Raw genomic sequence first — 18,967 nt, 5'->3', positions numbered from 1 at the left:
AATGAGAAATTATCCAAAAAGAGACCCTACTGATCGGGTACAAAAAATAGGCCCATTTGAGTCGGTCCCCACCTCACAACCATTCATCCCAAAATTACACCCACGCCTAGCAAAACGGAATCTTGGGCTCGGATTTGAATAACTTTGCAGTAGTGGACCCCACAATGGGGCTGAAACCTAAGCCCGGGCTACGTGTGCTGCACACGCGTCCCCACGCGAATTGGCATATTGTTTCGTTTTATACACTGTGTTACATAAGCACCGCGACAAGATGTGTCTATTTATAGAAAAAATGAAATGAAATCATTTTTAGTAGAGATATGATATAGTTACACCATGTTTCACATCTACACCGTATTTTTATACGGCAAGATCTACTTATTTCATTAATTTATTATTTTATGAAAATTGAAATGTGTGCCATACATAAAAATGAAGCATGGAAAATATGGTGTAAGGTTACGGTGTAGACATTCTAGTGTAAACATAGCAGGCCTCTTTTTAGTATTACAAATATGATAAGGCAAACACGTGGGTAGAAAAAGACTAAACAACGTTGTACAAAATATAAAAGTAAAAAGACTGCAAACCAAAAGAGGCATGTCGTGTTATGTAGTCTATTCATTCTATTGCTTGAAGAAAGTTAGATCTGCCAAATAAGCCTCTCTTTCATTCATTCATTCATATTAAAATAGTTGGAACCGGTACATTTTTCTTCCACATGCAACAAACAGAAACAAACTAACATTTATTCATATGGCTACAAGGCCAGTGCAAATCAATTGCACTCACTAAGCTGGATAGTTTTAATTGGAGCAACCAGGCCATGCAACATCTCTTGGAGAAAGTGTTTTAAGAACTGGATTCCTCTCAAAGAAATTGGTTGGCCTCAGCTCAAATGAAGTGCTTAATAGTGGCATTATTGGAAAATCTTCCTGTGCTGGAACATGATGAATTCCCACAACATGCCACATCACTATGTCCTTGTTCACAATCTCTCTATTCCTGAAATTTTAATCAAACAGTTTACATTAATTAGTATAATAATCAAGTTTTACTAAGATCATTTAGTTGCGAATTTTCAAGTAAAGAAAAATCCATACTGTTTAGTCCAAACAGCCAAAGTATCATCGCCACGACTATGATCAACATAAAGTCCACCAGCCCATTTCTCAGTTCTATTATATGGTGTCACCCAAACATTATAGTTCGTAAATGCACCGCGTATTTGTGGATAATCATCTTCTGTTAACAATGGATGAGCTGGAATTGCTGGAATCAAACGATAACCAACTTCGTTTCCAACAGCAGTTTTAATATTTGGATTAACCACAACAAGTTCAGCTGGTGCAAGTCCAATTGTGATTTTTGCATCTGATTCAGTCTTAGCAGTTTCAGTCTCAGTAGTCCAATAACTCTTTCTCTTTGAACTTCCATCTCTGATTCTTACGGTCTTCAAACTTGTCTTCTCAAATGAGTTTTGTGTACCATCAATATCTAAATCAAGATAGTACATATAGAAATGGTCATGGTAAATCCCAATACTGTTTGCTGACACCAGTTTACCATGTATATCTTCTTTTATCTCATCCTTGTGCTTAATATTAGTTCCCTTAATTTCCAATATACCCGATAAAGCTATCTGTATACATAAATATTGAAAAATTAATTAATTAGAATTATTTTAGGGCAGGGACCACAAGTACAATTGTCACGGACTAGGGCTATGTATGTTGTCTTGTCTCTTGGTCATATCATATGCTAAAGATAACAAACTTAAAAAAAGTAGAAAGACAAACCAAAGTTTCCAATATACTTACCGCTGGCTTTATGGAGCCGCTTGCTTTAAACTCCCAATCTATAACATTGTCATAGTTTCCAACAGCCACTATGGTTCTTACAATCAAGTTCACTTCTGTTCTAGATTCTTCGATCTGTAAAATAAAGAAGAGATAAATCGTTATTATTAATTAATTTATTAGACTAGTTAAATAACTAAATTAGTTGATTTGTAGTAAAGATTCTTACGGATTCATTAGGAATTCCAAATTCAGTGTGACGCCACATGATATTTCCATATTGTTCAAAAACACATATCGCATTCTTCAAGAGGCTTGGGGTACCATCAGCTGAGTGAATGTATGTATCAATGAAATGAGCATGTGGTGGACAATCACGGTTGGGTATCAAAGACACAGTTGATTGACCAAACCCGTACTCTCCAGAATCAAAGAAAGTTTTAAAGTAAAATTCTTCAGTTGGATCTTGATAAGGTACAAAAAGTTCAGAAATGTAGCCTTTGTAAAGTACACGACGAGACTTATGCTTGTCAAGATCATAAATAGAAGCAAGTGATATAACAATACCAGCTCGTACATCAAATCCTATATGAAACTTCCAGTTTGCCCAACTGTACAAACACATGAGATATGTTATTTCTAAAGCAAGTGATATATATGTATATAGCACAAAATAAATCATAAAGTATATTACCTAACACTATGGCCGTTGATCTGGAAGCCTGGACCTTGTGGTTGATGAGTGGTGAGACTGTATTGTTTTGGTCCAAATGGTGGGTTTTGCTTTGAGACTTGGTATTCAGTGTTCTCTGCGGTTGGCACTGCTTCAATATCTCTGTCATGATACTCAACAATTTTCATAAGCTCAAGATCAGCAACTATTGTGATTCCAGTAATAGGTCTCACGTAGATATTAACGGTATTTTCTTTCATGAAACAATCTACTCTCACTGTTCTAATATTCTCCTTTTCTCCAAACCACCCCATAGTGAAACTAGAACACACCACCTCAGAGAGATTCAATCCTCTCTTGTTAACTGAGGCAATGAAAGGAGGATATTTTAATGGAAGTCCATTGGCAGCCTCTTGTTCGTCTAAGGATAAGACAGGGAAACCATATCCAGTATGGACATTGTCAGAGAGAATGCTTTTCAACTTTAAATTAATTAATATCTCATGAGTTTGGCTATTGATGATAGCAGCAACAAAGATTTTACGAGGGATTGATACAAGAGTGGGGTGAGTTTCATATTTTAAGACAAGGTCTTTTTCAGGGTCATCAAGGCCAATATAGTGGAAAGCTAGTTTGTTCTTTGAGATGGGATATTTGTTCCGGACTATGGTTTGAACCGCTAGAATCTCTTGTTTGTCTAAAGGGTCAAGTGGATGTTGAAAATGCAAAGGTGTAACTGAGACCACTGCATGGAATGAGAGCAGTGTAAGAACAGCAAAAAGAGCAAGTTTCATGATGGTGGTGGTGGAAGCCATGGTGAGCTATAGCTAGCTTCACTTGTGGCTTGATAAGTTTGTGTGAAATGTAAGCTCCCCAAGGTGGCCTTAAATAGTAGAGAATGCAAACCCTAGTTCAAGTGTGATATTTCTTGACTCTCTTAAAATATAATAAAATATAAGGAACATATTAGTTTTTAAGTTACTTTATGAATATTTTACTTTAATAATATTTTTGTATTTGTCAAACAGACTACTTATATGCTCGTAAAATTTACATAGATATTTATAAATAACAGTTAGATTTAACATAGGAGATTAGTTTCACATAAGGTTAACAAATGTTTAAACCCTGACCCTGACTAGAACAAATGCACACATTAATGGTTACTACGGAGATTAGTGAGAAACTCATGTAATTTTTTGAAGAAAATTCATTGCTACCTATGAATTTAAATTATGTATCAATATTTTTAGTGTTTTTGCTTTCAATTTTTTAATTCATTTGTATCTATGAATTCATTGATACTTTGAATTCTTATCTACCCAACTCAAAATATTAAATAAAGTTATATTTAGTGTAAAATATCTTGGAAACAACAAACAATTATATTATTTAATAGGAAAATTTTTAGGTGAACACATACCTAAGAAATTGTTTTACACACAACCAATCACAAAATTTTAATTAATTAAAAAATAAATATTAGTTTTGACTCTCCTTCTTAATCTCAACCACCCCATGAATCCAATTAAAAACAAAATTAAAATTAAAATAAATTTAAAAGTACTCTTTCTTACTGGCTGTTCCCAAGAATATGGATTTATGGTCGTGTCCATGCAAGAATTGCTCTATTTAATAAATAAATAAGTATGTTAAGATTAAATGGTATCTTGTGATTGATTGAAGGTCTACACTACCCACTTTTATGTGATGAGTAGAGAAGTTTATAAGTTCTACAACATGACATGAATCCACGTATCTCTATCGTTTTTCGAAAGGCCTCCAAATACTGCATTATCAAAATTACCATTGTGCATTACCAAAATTACCAAAGAAGAGCCGTCCACATTGACTTTAATATAGCCTTCGGAAGGCCAACGAACTTGACGAATCACATGCTTCTTTTTGGAGGATCAAGAGCATGGACCAAGGATAAATGATGGCAGAAGTTCAATTATCTTTTTTTCACATTTTGAAAATCTCTGATTCTATCTTGTAAAATTTCAAAACAAGTTACTATAAACATATACCTTACCTCACTTGTAGCATGATGCTTGAACCAACTCTGACAATTTTAAATGTAAAAATCATTTAGAATATGTGTGAGGAAAATATTTCTAAATAAAAAATCCATATTATTAAGAAAAAACACTAAATACAAAATAGGAGGTTAGAGATGACTCATCAAAAACGAATAAATAAAAAATAAAACAAAAATATCCAACAAAAACGAACAGCTTAGAAATATTGGAATTTATCTTTTTATAATCCGACAAACATTCTTATAAAAATAATAATCCATATTTGTAACTAGTATGTTTCATTCACGTTTCTTGTTCATTCATTGGTCACACAGTCTTTGTAAACTTTCTCTAAAATGAACTACTCCCTATAAATAACATTGGTCACCGTCTTTGTTTATATGAACATTTTTCAATATATAAAGTATACATGTTCCGTGGGTCACGTTTGTAGTGCATTCAATAGTCACAATGTAATAACACGTGGAACACGAGTTGCATACATTTTTAGTAACTAGTACACGAGTACTTATAGTTTTAGCATGCAAAAACTATACAATAGTAAATGAAGAAATCAAGAAACTGCTCAAAGCACATGCACATAATCTAGGGCAAATGATTCTTACTGCATTATTGGCAAGTACTTCACAGTTCACATAACATGATGCTAGTTCTAAATTCTAATTCCAACTACCAAGTTCATTATTAAAATTCTTTCTAATAAAAGCAATTATTGGTATCAAAAGGACTATGTAGTACTCGGGAAATAATCATTCATCAACGTTTGCATGTGAATCCATCACCCAATGTAATAGAAAAATTACCTTTACAAGTTCACAAGTGGGATACAATGCTCTCTTATGACAAAGTCACACAATTAATTTTTTTAATAAAGTCACTTTAATTGGTCAATAGAATAAAGTTCTAAGCCACATCAATTTTATAATGCAGTAAATTTAAAGTGGGTCTTTTTTAAATTAAAGTTTCAGTTATTACATATTAATAGGGGTGATAAAACGGATGGATTGAATTGATATGGATTGGATTATTAATGGATGGATCAAAACAATTCATTAATCCATTAACAATCCACTAACATAACCTTTAAAAAATTTAATCCAATCCATCCATTAAGGGTAAAATCCAATTCAATCCATCTATTAACATGTTTTTAATGGATGGATATCCATCCATCCACTAAACTAATTAAAATATTTTAATTATTTTATAAATTTTAGAAAATATATTTTTTTTTAATTTCTCTAAAATAGTTTTTTCTTAACTGCAGATTTTTTTTAATTAATCTTTCAATACATTTTTTATTAATTTTACAATGCACATTCTTTAATCTCTAAAACATGGATTGATAAAAATATTTTTTTCTACCCCACTGTTCACAGTTTAAATTGAATAAGGGTCTGACGCATATTTAATACTTAAACTTTAAATTGTGCTGTATTGACTAAATTAAAATATCTTGAAAATATTGCTTTTTATTAAATATATTTTTATTTCGTTTGTAAATATAAAGATATTTGTTATAAAAAACTTAAAAATATTGGAAAATTCTTTGCCCACCTCCCAACCTTCTAGGTCACCTCTGGTGAAAAACCACATATACCCCTGACTTCGGAAATGCATTTCCGAAATGCAAGAAAAAGGTGTTTTTCGGAGATGCATCTCTGAAAGCGCCTTTTTTTCAAAATTTGTCTTATTTCGGAAATGCATTTCCGAAAACACCATTTCGAAAGTTCATTTCTGAAATACTGCGCGTTTTACATATTAAGCAAAACAGTCCCCTCCCCCATTGATTTTGCCCTAATCTTCTTCCAAACTCAGTCTCTTCAAAATTTCTGCAAAAAGCAAGTGTGAAGTATCAGAGATTGCCAAAATCTTCTTCCAATCTCAACCTAAATCATCTCAAACACTAATTGGTAAGTTTATCAAAAAATTTCAATTTTTAGATCCATTATTCATTACTCTATTAGGGTGTTTAGAAATTGAAAAAATCACATTAAGATAGGTTGGTACTGATATTTAGGTTGTTTAGAATGCATAAAAGTAGTTTTGATTTAGGATTTTGGGGTCTGCCATGGAAGTTGCAGAAAATCTCTTCGCAGGGGTGTTTCGGAAGTTCATTTCCGAAAACACCTCCATTCCCAGTTTCGGAAATGAACTTCCGAAGTGTATCAGAAATACAATTTTTTTAGTTTTATCTCTTGTCTCGCATATTAATCGATTTCAATTGTTTTCAGGAACATGTCAGGCAACCAAGCACGCATCAGACAGGGTAGAGAGACCCAGACTGCGTCGGCTAGACGCGAGCGGGCGGCGGCGCAGCTGGCGTCGACGCAGGGACGGGGGCAGGGCCAGGGACGACATGTGCGAGTTTCCGTGGAGATGGACGAGGGTAACTCTACATCTGGATCGAGGAGTCGTCTGGCTCGGGTATCTTCTTCCCGCCAGCGAGAGGAGGAGGAGGAGGCAGTGCCATACCACGAGGCGGAGGAGGTACCGGATGTTGACCCTCCACATGGGGAGGAGGATGAGCAGGAGGAGGGCTACCCGGGAGGGCCCAGTGACACTTCTGTGCTGCTTACCTACCACGAGCACGTCGCTCGGCGTATCTGGGACAGAGAGGTATTTTTTATAATTTGTCCGACTATATTATTTAACCGTTTATAATTTAGCCGTTTATTCAATATTTTCTTAACGGTCTATTTAACATACTTTTTTATTTGTTTTTTTTGTAACATGAGAGAGAGCCTTTGAAAATGGTGAACCACTCCCGCAAGGTTTTCAGTCTGTTTAAACCAACTGCTGAGTGGTTTAACGACGCGGTGAGAGCTTCAGGGCTTAGTGGGCTCTGCATGACGGGGTACACCACCATCAGCCACGGCATGCAGGGGGCCTTTGTGGAGCGGTGGCACAGGGAGACGTCTTCTTTCCACTTGCCGGTTGGGTAGATGACGATCACCTTGCATGTTGTGCAGTGTCTTCTCCACCTGCCGATCAGGGGGGCGCTGTTGCACCACTCCCGAATCCAGAGGATCGAAGCCAGTGAGTGGATGGCGCTCTATTTGGGTATGGAGCCCGAATCCGAGGATGCAGGTGATGACCTATTTACACATTATCACCGTGGCTGCGCTCTCCGGTGCTGGTACATGTTTGTGGTAGGCGCTGCAGTCTTTGTGGACAAGAGTGCAAGGTACGTCGACGTGACCTACCTCCGCTACTTCATGGACTTGACCACCGTTCATCAGTGAAACTGGGGGGCAGCTACTCTGGCATACCTATACCAGAAGCTGAATGAGGCCTCCAACTGGAGGACGAGGCAGTTGACCGGATCCTGCACACTACTTACGGTACGTTTCATTTTAATTTTTTCGTATTTATTTATGTTTCGTATTTATTTTTAATACATTATCGTGTTTGTGTTTCAGAGTTGGATCATCTCTTACTTCTCCCGCATCCACGACTTCCACATTGATCCTGAGTACGATGACGCCATGCCCAGGGCCGCCAAATACGTTCTCCAGAGGGAGAACAATACAGTGGGACCATACCGTGGGTACCTGGACCGCACGATGCACGATGACGTCACTTGGAGGCCATTCAGCGACTACACTCATGTTGTCCCCTTTGACGGCATATCTTTATATTCTGGCTGGTTGGCATGCGGGACCAGGACCATGGTCCGGTATCTCCCTGAGCGGTGCATGCGACAATTTGGGTATGTGCAGATGATACCCAGGTCACCTTTTGAGGCTGCTCCCGACACAGTGACCCGAGTGCAGCTCACTGGCATATTTGAGGATTGGGAGCGTCATGTGGTACCGGAGGAGTATCGTCGCATTCGGGTCACCCAGGACTGGCACAGTGTGGAGGGGTAAGTCACATGGTTCTACCGGGTGTCACATCCTCTGCTGAGACCCGATGCTCCCGGCTCTCCTAGGCCAGCACACGAGGAGATCCTGGAGAACCAACAGGCCGAGGATGACCACGCCATTGATCTCCTGCCGATCTGCCAGCGGATAGAGATGCTTGGGCGGGACACGTTGGATCGAGGTGTCGTTCATCAGGGCGGTCCAGAGGCTGTCGCCGTGATGGAGATGATCGTCACTGATGCGGGCCGTGCGGCGGCATACAGGCGGCAAAGGAGGTCCTAGGGAGAGAGGGTTAGGCATACCCAGTAGGAGTCCGGGTTTATTTTTTTGTTTTCGGAATGTATCTTTCGCACACTATTACTATTTGGATTGGCTTGTATATATTATCTGGATTTGATTTATCATACTAGTATTTTCTATTTATATGTCGCTTATTTTATTTGGCGTTGCAGTTTAATTAAAAATACGAGACTGTTTCGAAAAACATAAAAAAAAAACACAGTTTCTACATAATTCGGAAGTGCATTTCCAAAACCCCCCAAAATCTGAAAAAAGGTGTTTTCGGAAGTACATCTCCGAAAACACCCCCCATTTGGTGTTTTCGGAGATGCACTTCCGAAGTCTGAGAAATTTTTAAAAAAAAAAATACTTCAGAAATGCATTTCCGAAGCAGGGGTAAAGTGGGGTTTTCACTGGGGGTGACCCCCATAGGGAGGTGGGTAAAGAAATTTTCAAAATATTTGCTTGTAGTTGAGTTTATCAGGGTCCATGTTTTAACGTAATTACATTAATTTGCGTTTTGGTATTGATTTAAATATTTTAAACTTAAAACTCTATTGCATGAAATTATTAAAAAAAATAAAAAAAAGACATATTTAATATCTTCAGATTTTATATTTTGCAATACACATGATAAGGTGGCTAAGATCAAAGATATTTTGTAAAAGTAACAAAACTCAACATATATACGGTAATTATATACAAATTATGATGTTTTTTTAAAAATGAATTGTGACGTTATTATATTAAAATACTGAACCAGCACCATATGATAAGGAAACCAACAAAACAAAAAGTAGTGAATATGTTTGCTACTGTTTTAATTTTAACTGAGAGGTTATACATACATACATATATATATACATATATATATATATATATATATATATATATATATATATATATATATATATATATATATATATATATATATATATATATATATATATATATATATATATATATATATATAAAATTAAATAACTTTTTTGACAAAAACACATATTAATTATTTAACTATAAAAACTATCAATTAGTTTTAAAATAAAATATTAGATAATTCAATGGATTTTTAAACTTTGTTGGATGGATTGGATCCATCCATAACATTAAATGGATGGATTGGATTCAATCCATTAACTATTCTTTTTTATAATGGATGGATTGGATGGATAATTTAGTGGATGGATTTGATGGATTTTACTTTAATGGATTTCATTGCCACCCCTACATATTAGTCCCTATTTACTTAATAATTATTTACAAATTAAAAACAACTTTTAAAAAATTATGTCTAACTCCCTTCTTCAAACACCTTATTCTACTTCTTCCTTCTCCCAATTGAAGAATTCAAAATTGCAATTCAAAACCCCAAATTCCACACACACGTTATTCGAACTCATTCTTCTGCATCCTTTTTCCAATTTTGACTTATTCCCTAAATCCCAAATTTGTATTCGACTGCTTCCCTCCCACCCAATTTCATAACTGTGTTCATGTTCGATTTTTAGCTTTCAGAGCAAATGTTTGTGTAATTCATATTGGTTGCGGTGTTTATCAGATCGTTTGTAAATTTTTTCATGTTTGTTGTTATATGGTTCGAAGCAATAATTCCATGTTGTCGTCTCCTTTCACAAATAATTGTTCATATCCATCCCACTATGTATATTTTCCCAAAATCAATTTGATATTATTTTTTATACATAAATTATTGAATTGGATTTAAGGATTTATATTTTAAGTTGAAGTTGATTGAAATTCTTACCAAAAATAATCGATTTGGGGATTAAATTTGTATCTTATGAAATTTATAAATTTTTAAATGGATTTGAATTCTTACCCTGAAATTATGTAATTGGGGATTAGGGCTTGTATTTATGAAATTAATGAAATATGAAATTGGATTGAATAAACTAGAAATTAAGTAGTTGTGGATTAGGGTTTGTATTTTATCATATTCATAAATTCTGGATTTGCATTTGCATTATCTATTCTATTTGGTATTTTAAGCATTATCAAATGTGGTAACTAGTTATGCTTTTTACGTAACCAATTATACACTACATAATTTTGACTTTTCATGAACCATTGTCATTCCAAACCATTGCAAACCTTCATGTAACTTCTACAAATTTATGCATCTGATCTAAGAAGTTTCTTAGGGTGTACTTAAGACCAAATACATGAGTGTTACAAATTATCTCTTTCATTCAAATTTTACATATAATTCAAATCTTTCTAAGTGTTCATTAATCAAAATCTTTGAAACTTTTCTGCACAATCTTTCATATCATCGCAAAAGTTTTATTCAAATTTATGGGCACTTATGGTTCATGGTTCATATATTATTTTATTGTATATTGAAAGGAAAGATCAAATTTCATTCTTGGAATTCATTTAAGAATCTCTTATATTCAAATTATTCAAGTAATTGTATCTTAATCACCAAAGTGTGTGGTAAAAAGTAATTGTAAAATAAAGTGGTACATCTAGTTCCTTCACACTTTGAAGATTTTTCCACTATGATGAGATTCTTGTAAAAAGTATTAAATCAAGACTAAGTACCCTTGCTTTAAAGAAAAGTTCAAAATCCTTCTCTAAGACAAAAAAAAATCACCCCTTTTTGGATTGCATTTTGTAGATATGGATTCTGCAAAAACTTTCCTAGTAGATGGTGGCACCACCAACAAAACACCATGTTTCGCCGGTGAATACTATGATTTCTAGAAAATTCATATGTATTTGTTGTTAGAAGCATAAGGGGGTGAAGTATGGAATGCTGTCAAGGATGGACCCTACATTTCTACAACTGTTATAAATGGTGCAAGACAACCAAAAATGAAAAGTTCTTGGACCGTTGGTGACAACAAGAAAGAAAGTGTTGTATGATAAGAAGGCAAAAAGTATAATTGTGTTTGCCTTAGAAATGGTAGAATTGTTTTGAGTGTCTAACTGAAAAATGGCCAAGGAAATATGGTGAGCATTGGAAGTTACACATGAAGGCAGAAGGAAGTGAGAAGATCCATACTAAACACTTGATTTCAAGAATATAAGATGTTTAGAAAACAACTAGGAGAAAACATACTTGATTTGCAAAAGAGATTTACACACTTGACAAATCATTTGCTGGCATTGGAAAAAATTTCATAAATGATGAATTAAGTCTCAAAGTTCTTAGATCATTGTCAAGAGCGTGGCAACCAAAGGTAACAACTATATCGGAGAAGAAAAGTCTTTCCAAAATATCTTCAACGACATTGTTCATAAAACTTCAAGAACAAGAGTTAGAAATTGGAAGGCTAAAAAAACATGAAGATCTAGAAAAGAAATAAAAAAATTGCTTTAAAAGTGGAGTCAACGGAAACAATGCAAGATGATGTCAAACCCCAAATTTGTCCAACTCTTTCACTTTTATCTGGCTTATGTTTCTCATTTTCATTTGCATCACTTCATTACGTCATTTGCATAGCATACGTTCATTCAATAAGACACCTTGGTCCAAAAGGATCAATGGTCATACAAGCTAGGGTTTCTTATGGTTTGGAGCTACTACATCAAACAAGTTTGGTCTAAATGGAATTCTCTTGGAACATGGATCAAGGGAATTATGGTTTAATCATGTGGTCATTATGGAGTACTCTCTCATCATCATATAAAGTTATTCACCATCAAAGGTTTCCAAAGATCAGCTATGCTTAGGTTTTCAGCAAAAAATACTTCAACTAAGGATTAGGGTTCATTTCCCTAATCATGTGGCTTTCAAGAGGGGTTCCACATGGATTTGTTCATCAGTGAATTTCAATGGGGTTCTACCATTGTTTAAAGTGCAAGATATGGGAAATATTTTGGTGTACTCATGGCACGTTAGGTCTTAATTGAAAAAGAGATTCTCATTCTGCAATACAAGAGGGTTATCATCAGAAGATTTCATTTTATGGAAAGTCTCAAGGATTAAGGTTTCTTGGTTTGTTTACTTGGGTGTTATACCCCAAAATTTGCCCACATATTTTTCAAGAAAACTCCAATCTGAAAATTAAGGGTCTCATATAATCATGGATTTTTATTTCAACAAATATCCTGACATATGAAATGCTTAGTTTTTAGAATTTTTCTTATACAGTAATTTGGCTTGCAGTTGAATTTATTCTTACGCAAACGCCAAATACTGTGTATTACTTCACACATGCTATTTATTTATTTACAGATAAATGGTACTGACACAATTGGTACAGAGTTAAATCTTTTTGCAGGCGCAGAATCAGGAAACTCAGACTGTACTGGTAACAAGTAGATTATTATTATCTTTTGTTTCCCACTAATTTTTGTACTATATTTGCAAAAATCTTTTCAAATCTCTTTTTCAAAAATCAAATCTCTCTTTTTTCCAACACTATCATACACTTTCTTTCAAATCTTACTTCCACTCAAATTTTCCTTTTGTACGGAATCACATCATTCCCCAACGTCTCTTTCCTTCTTTCCATTCTATAAATACCTCTCATTTTCTTCCATAAAATCTCACATCAAATTCCAACTCATCTTTCAAATTCCTATCTCATATCTATTTTCTCTTCTTCCCTGACAAGAATGGCAAAGTGGATAGAGACACTGTTTCTTACAGTCATCACCATTGCTACGGTGATCATGACTTTCTTCTGCCTGCGTAGTCCTGAAGAGTGTGGACCTGCAATGGTTGCACTCCCAATCATCTACATGTTATTGTTCATAGCATGGGTCATTAATCGTCATTCTTAAAATTTGCCGTATTTCTTATTTCTTAAATGTACCGTTTATTCGTCGTACTGTTCAATATAGTATGTGATATTTGTACTGTCACTATTAAATGTTGTACTATTTGTCATAATATTTCTTAATTACTAAGATAATATTTTGTGTGTTTTCTGCCAGTCAAATATTCCTATTTCTGTGCATTAAATGATTTTCAGGGTTATTATCGGTAATTTTGCCCGCATACCGTAAATATTAGTTATTTATTATGTCTGTGTTTTTCTAACAAGTCATGTAAATAAACTTTCATTTTTTACATAAAACAAAAACAAAAAAACAACAAAAAAGAAAATTAACTTTGACTGTTGATTTTTCACTCTAACTGCTACGTCAATACCTGAACAGTCAGTTGACAGCCAAACTGCTGGCAGTACAATTCTCAGTGTTTTGTACCATCAATCAAATCAATCTTTCACAATTCAAAATTCCAAGATTTTTGTTCTAGAAGTCTTCTGAATATCACGCGATTAGCAGAGACTCAACACTGCGCAAAAATCAGGTACGCTTAACTGTCTCCTACATAAACAGTCCCTGACTAGGGTTTTTCTTGTTTTTACAGGAGCAACAAGTTTTTGAGAGCTCAAATGGATTTCATATGCATCCATATATCTCAAAGTACCATCATACAAATTTTCAAACTTCAATTCACTCAGACGCACCGTCAGCAGCTCAAACAGTCAACAGACGACCCGTTTGACCAAAAAAGTCAACAGACAGTCAAAAATGAAATTTTTTGTCAAAGTCCATATTTTGTCAAAGGATTCATCATTTGATCATTGGATGATCATAATTCATCAAGGAAAGATCAAAAATCAACAAAACCCTAAGATTCAAAATTAGGGTTTTTGCCTGAAAAGTCAACTCAACTTTGACTGATCATAACTCTCTCATCCTTCATCCAAAAAATTCAAACCAAAGCTTGTTTTGAAGGAAATTCAATTATCTTTCAAATGCCATTGATCCCATGGTCATTGGATTCACCATTTGAAAAATATGATCAAAGACATTACAGGTCATTTTCAAAGTCAACAAAAAGACACTTTTTTCAAAAGGACACACAAGGAGCTTCAAAAATCATTTTGACATGAGACCAAAGGCATTGGTTAGAGGACTCTTTGAGGTTTCCAAAAAGTGCAAGATCTCCTTCATATGACAAAAATTGAAGGATTTACACCTTGTTGAAGTTGGCTAAATTTTGGGAAAATACATGAAATCAACATTGATTAAAATGGCATTTTTTCCAAATGGGGCCAAGTTTTCAGCATTCAAACATCATTTCCATGATGATATGGGCCTCCCACGACCAAGACTAAGCCCATACCTTTTTATCCATTTTTTGCATGATTTTATCTTACTTTAAGATTAAAATTAAAAGGAAAATGCATGGATAATGGTAGCTTAACTTCCAAGCATGACTCACCCCTAAGGAATCTTCATCTTCTGCAGAGAATTGAAGGGCAAGGCAGGTGCATTGAAGGAGAGCAAGACTTGGTCAATTTTTCAAAGGTTTTTAATATTAAAAAACCAAAGTTTCAACAAAGGCAACTAAGGCACATATTAGCTTCAATTGTAAGCACACATAGCTTATAAATAAGCTATCTTAGTTCAGCAACAAGAGAGAGACGAGTTCAGAAGCATCCATAAGCATATAGCATACTTGTAACCACTTGTAATTTTCAAAGAAACTTGAAATTCGAATTTTAAGTTTCAGTCCATTTCAATATAAAATAAACATTCAAACATCATCTCTGAGCTACACTGAAACAATTCCAATCATTTCCAAGTCCTAAACTTCACTGAATCGAGCTATATAAAGCCACGGTTTGTTCAAACTAAAACCAACTTATATCTCATAACTCACGCATATTTAACAAGATGTAGATGCATAATTGTGTTTGGTTTGAAGCTCTGGTCGTTTCTGGAGCTTCAATTGGACTTTAATGGCTGTTTGTAGCATATACCATTTTAGGGTTTGCTTAGTTCAAAATTAGGGTTCTTCATTAGGGCCAAAATTAAGCAAAATTAAGGACATGGTTAAGTTCAGCGGAACAAGACGAATCAAATGGTACCATTGCGCCAAATTTATTTGCTTGTTTACCCCTATTCGTTATTTTGCAGATTTAGGGTTCACTTATTATAGCGCTTTTTTACAAAAGCGCTGTTGAAACCCCTGGCGAGAGGTTGAAGACGATGAGGTGTCTCCACCTCATTGGTTCAGAAGCGCGCGCGTACTTTTTGAATTTTCTCTAATTCTGTGCCTTGCAGGTGTAACGTAAGCCATGTGCCTCAATTTCTGGACCACCTGATTTCATTTAATGGCTCATCCAACGCACCAGATCATGCGTGCATACCATACTCCCTCAATCAAACCACACAGGATCAGTATCCTTTTATTTTCTTTTTATATTTCTATTTTATTTTAATTTCTTTGTTAAATTAATTAAAAATAGTTTTAAAAATCCAAAAAATACACAAAAAATATTTTTATACTTCTAAAATAATATATTATTTTCTGAAATAAAAATATTTTATTTTTCTTCATAATTTCAATATTTTGCATAATTAATTAGTATATATTTATATATTGGCTTTTTAATTATTCTAACCAATCAAAAAATCATAAAAAAAATTGTTCTTAATGTTAAAAATTATTTATATATTATAAACTAATTTTGTACATATTTTGAATAATTTTATCTTTAAGTTTTAATTATTTGTATAATTATTTGCATAATTATGTTTTAATTAACTTAAATCAATTTCAAATCAATTTCAAAAATTCCAAAAAAATTAGTTTTGTTTTAAAATTAATTGATAAATATTTTGTACATATTTTAAACTTAATTTCTAGGTTTAAATCAATTTTCATATTTTTTCTCCATTTTAATTTAATTAATCATACATTAATTATAATTAAAAGAAATCATAAAAAACCAAAAAACATGCCTTTTATTTTTCTTGCAATTTAAAATTCCTAGATAAATGTATAGGATGTCAAATTCATGTAAATAGGCTAGTTTACATTTCCTGCACAATCGATGTAATAGCGTAGATTTACTTTCCGCACTTTACATTTCCGCATTTTAATTTCCAGCACATATAAACTGCGTGTATGTCAAAGATAAAATTGAACCGTTAGATCACTAACTTCAAAGATAAATATCTGAATCCAATCACAATCACACTTGCACCTTTTAAGGTAATCCCTTCTCATTCTTTTCAAAATCAAAGTCAAAATTCCACTGTTTTGAGTACAAAATCGAACCTTGCTTTTATATCCGGTGAAAGGATAGATTTTTAAAGGAAATAGGATAAAGACCTTACAACTCAGGGTAGACCTCCTAGTTTGCTTGCTCAAATCAAAACAAACAAAATTCTCATACACTGTTGATTTTTCAAAACTTTCAAAAAAAGACAATACTTTGTATACATCCAAACACGGGTTATTACAAAGTTAACGTTCTTTTCAAAACATCTTTCGAAAGATAAACAAGCATTTTGTATACATCCACACGGATCATTACAAAATTCAATTTACAAAAGTATTTGAAACCACATATGAGCAATTTCAGAGCAATTGAAAAGTGATCGAAAAACAAGTGAGCTAAGCAAACTTAAGAGCCCATGGATAACCATGGATACAAAGGGTGCTAACACCTTCCCTTTGTATAACCTACCCCCTTACCCAGAATTTCTTAAAGGTCTTTTTTCTGTTTCTTTTATAAACCTTTCCTTAATTGGATAAAATAAAAGGTCGGTGGCGACTCTGTGAATTTTCAAAATGCGAAAGCATTAAGCGACAAAAAAGAGTCAGTTCACGTATCTCTACAGATCAGAGGTATGGTCCGGTATTAAAAAAAATCGGAGGTCCACAGAACTGGCGACTCTGCTGGGGACTATACTTTCAAAAACAAAATGTTTTCAAAAGGGGTTACCTTAAGAGAATAGATCACTTCGATGTTTTCAATTGATTGACTTGATTGCTCTATTTTTTCAAAGGCTTGCTTGGGTATTTTGCTTGTGTGAAAGATTCTAACCCGAATCTCGAGATACCTTAAGTATATGACAATAGACCAAGGAAACTGTACGGCATGTACCGATACGGTTGATCTGGTAGTCATCGTTAGTGCGATACTTTGGTTTATACTGATGTCCCTTGAAAACGATCAAGGAGTATATTAGGCTTCCGAAATGTCATTAAACACTAATTTGTCTTAGAACCTTTTTAGTTGAACTTGACTTGTGGCCTATTAAGTGGCTAGCTTTGAAATTGATCGAAGTTAGTTATCCTCGAGGAATATTTTGATCGGCCGCTCGAGCGCCGTATTGAGATGTTACTTCCAAGGATCATAGAACCCGAATCCAATTCTAGGACAGGTTTTAACCAACTCAACTTCAGTGGGGAGGGTATCACCTATCAGCTTCATACAAGCCTTTAAACCTAAGGCTATTGTTTGATTTGTTTTTTGTGTGCCACATGTTTGCATCATAAGCATATCATTTTTGCACCAAACACTTCAAGGATCAAAGAGTTTACCTTTGTTTTTGCAGGTAATGGCTCCCGCCACCAAAGATTACATCCGAATCAACATCTCAACGGTACCGTCCGAACTAAAAGACTTAGTGTCAGAATTCCCCAGGAATGTTCAATTCACTGAAAAGCATGGTCACCTACTCCATTTGGTTACCTCAAAATTTGAAGAAGACATGATACGGGTCCTGTTCCAGTTCTTTGACCCTGAACATCATTGCTTTACCTTTCCTGATTACCAGTTGGTACCCACTTTGGAAGAATTCTCTGAACTAATTGGATTGCCTGTTCGAAATCAATTACCTTTCACTGGTTTAGAAAGGATTCCAAAACCTGAAGTCATTGCTGCTGCTTTACATCTGCGGAAATCAGAAATCGAGTCCAATTGGGAAACAAAAAGTGGAGTTAAGGGTTTACTTGCCAAGTTCTTATTGGAAAAGGCTCGACTACTGCTAGAAAACAAAAGTTATCCAGCTTTTGAGGAAGTTATGGCACTTTTGATCTATGGGTTGGTTTTATTCCCAAATCCCGACCAGTTCATAAGTGTACACATCATCAACCTTTTCCTAATCCGTAACCCGGTACCAACATTGCTGGGAGACATTCTACATTCTCTACACACTCGTACCATGAAGAAACGAGGAACTCTCATGTGCTGTATACCACTACTGGCTAGGTGGTTTACATTTCATCTTCCCCGATCAGTGTTGAGAAATGAACAAAGAATGCATTGGTCTCGCAGGATTATGTCTTTGTCTCACTCAGATATCCGGTGGAACAACTTCTTTCAAAGAGACATTACTATCATTGATCATTGTGGAGAGTACCCTAATGTGCCACTCCTTGGCATCAAAGGAGGCATCACTTACAATCCCTCTTTAGCTCTACGCCAATTCGGATATGCAAGGAGCAACGGTCCTCATGACATGATTATCCATGGCATTGTGTTTGATTACGAGAATGATTCTCATAGACACCGACGAAGGTTC

General features: G+C 34.7%; 1 protein-coding gene across 1 annotated transcript; it reads right to left on the bottom strand.

Annotated features, from left to right (window-relative positions):
• Positions 1–648: 648 nt before the first annotated feature.
• Positions 649–3,348, bottom strand: LOC131603522 (primary amine oxidase-like). Its single transcript, XM_058875858.1, has 5 exons — positions 2,494–3,348; positions 2,029–2,410; positions 1,821–1,934; positions 1,104–1,642; positions 649–1,005 (listed from the first exon to the last, which is right to left on the bottom strand). Exons 1-5 carry the CDS (start codon positions 3,285–3,287, stop codon positions 807–809), a joined length of 2,028 nt encoding a protein of 675 aa, XP_058731841.1. The 5' UTR covers positions 3,288–3,348; the 3' UTR covers positions 649–806.
• Positions 3,349–18,967: the final 15,619 nt, after the last annotated feature.

The sequence above is a fragment of the Vicia villosa genome, linkage group LG1, assembly GCF_029867415.1.
Source record: "Vicia villosa cultivar HV-30 ecotype Madison, WI linkage group LG1, Vvil1.0, whole genome shotgun sequence".
Classification (NCBI taxonomy): Eukaryota; Viridiplantae; Streptophyta; class Magnoliopsida; order Fabales; family Fabaceae; genus Vicia; species Vicia villosa.
Note: the sequence above shows the minus strand (reverse complement) of the source record. Positions and strands in the feature narration are given on the sequence as shown.

Coding starts and splice junctions, on each gene's coding strand:
- LOC131603522 (XM_058875858.1), bottom strand. CDS start 3,287: ATGGCTTCCACCACCACCATCATGAAACTTGCTCTTTTTGCTGTTCTT. Junction 1,935..2,028: donor TTGGAATTCCTAATGAATCC/GTAAGAATCTTT, acceptor TTTATTTTACAG/ATCGAAGAATCTAGAACAGA. Junction 1,643..1,820: donor GCGGCTCCATAAAGCCAGCG/GTAAGTATATTG, acceptor TTATGTATACAG/ATAGCTTTATCGGGTATATT.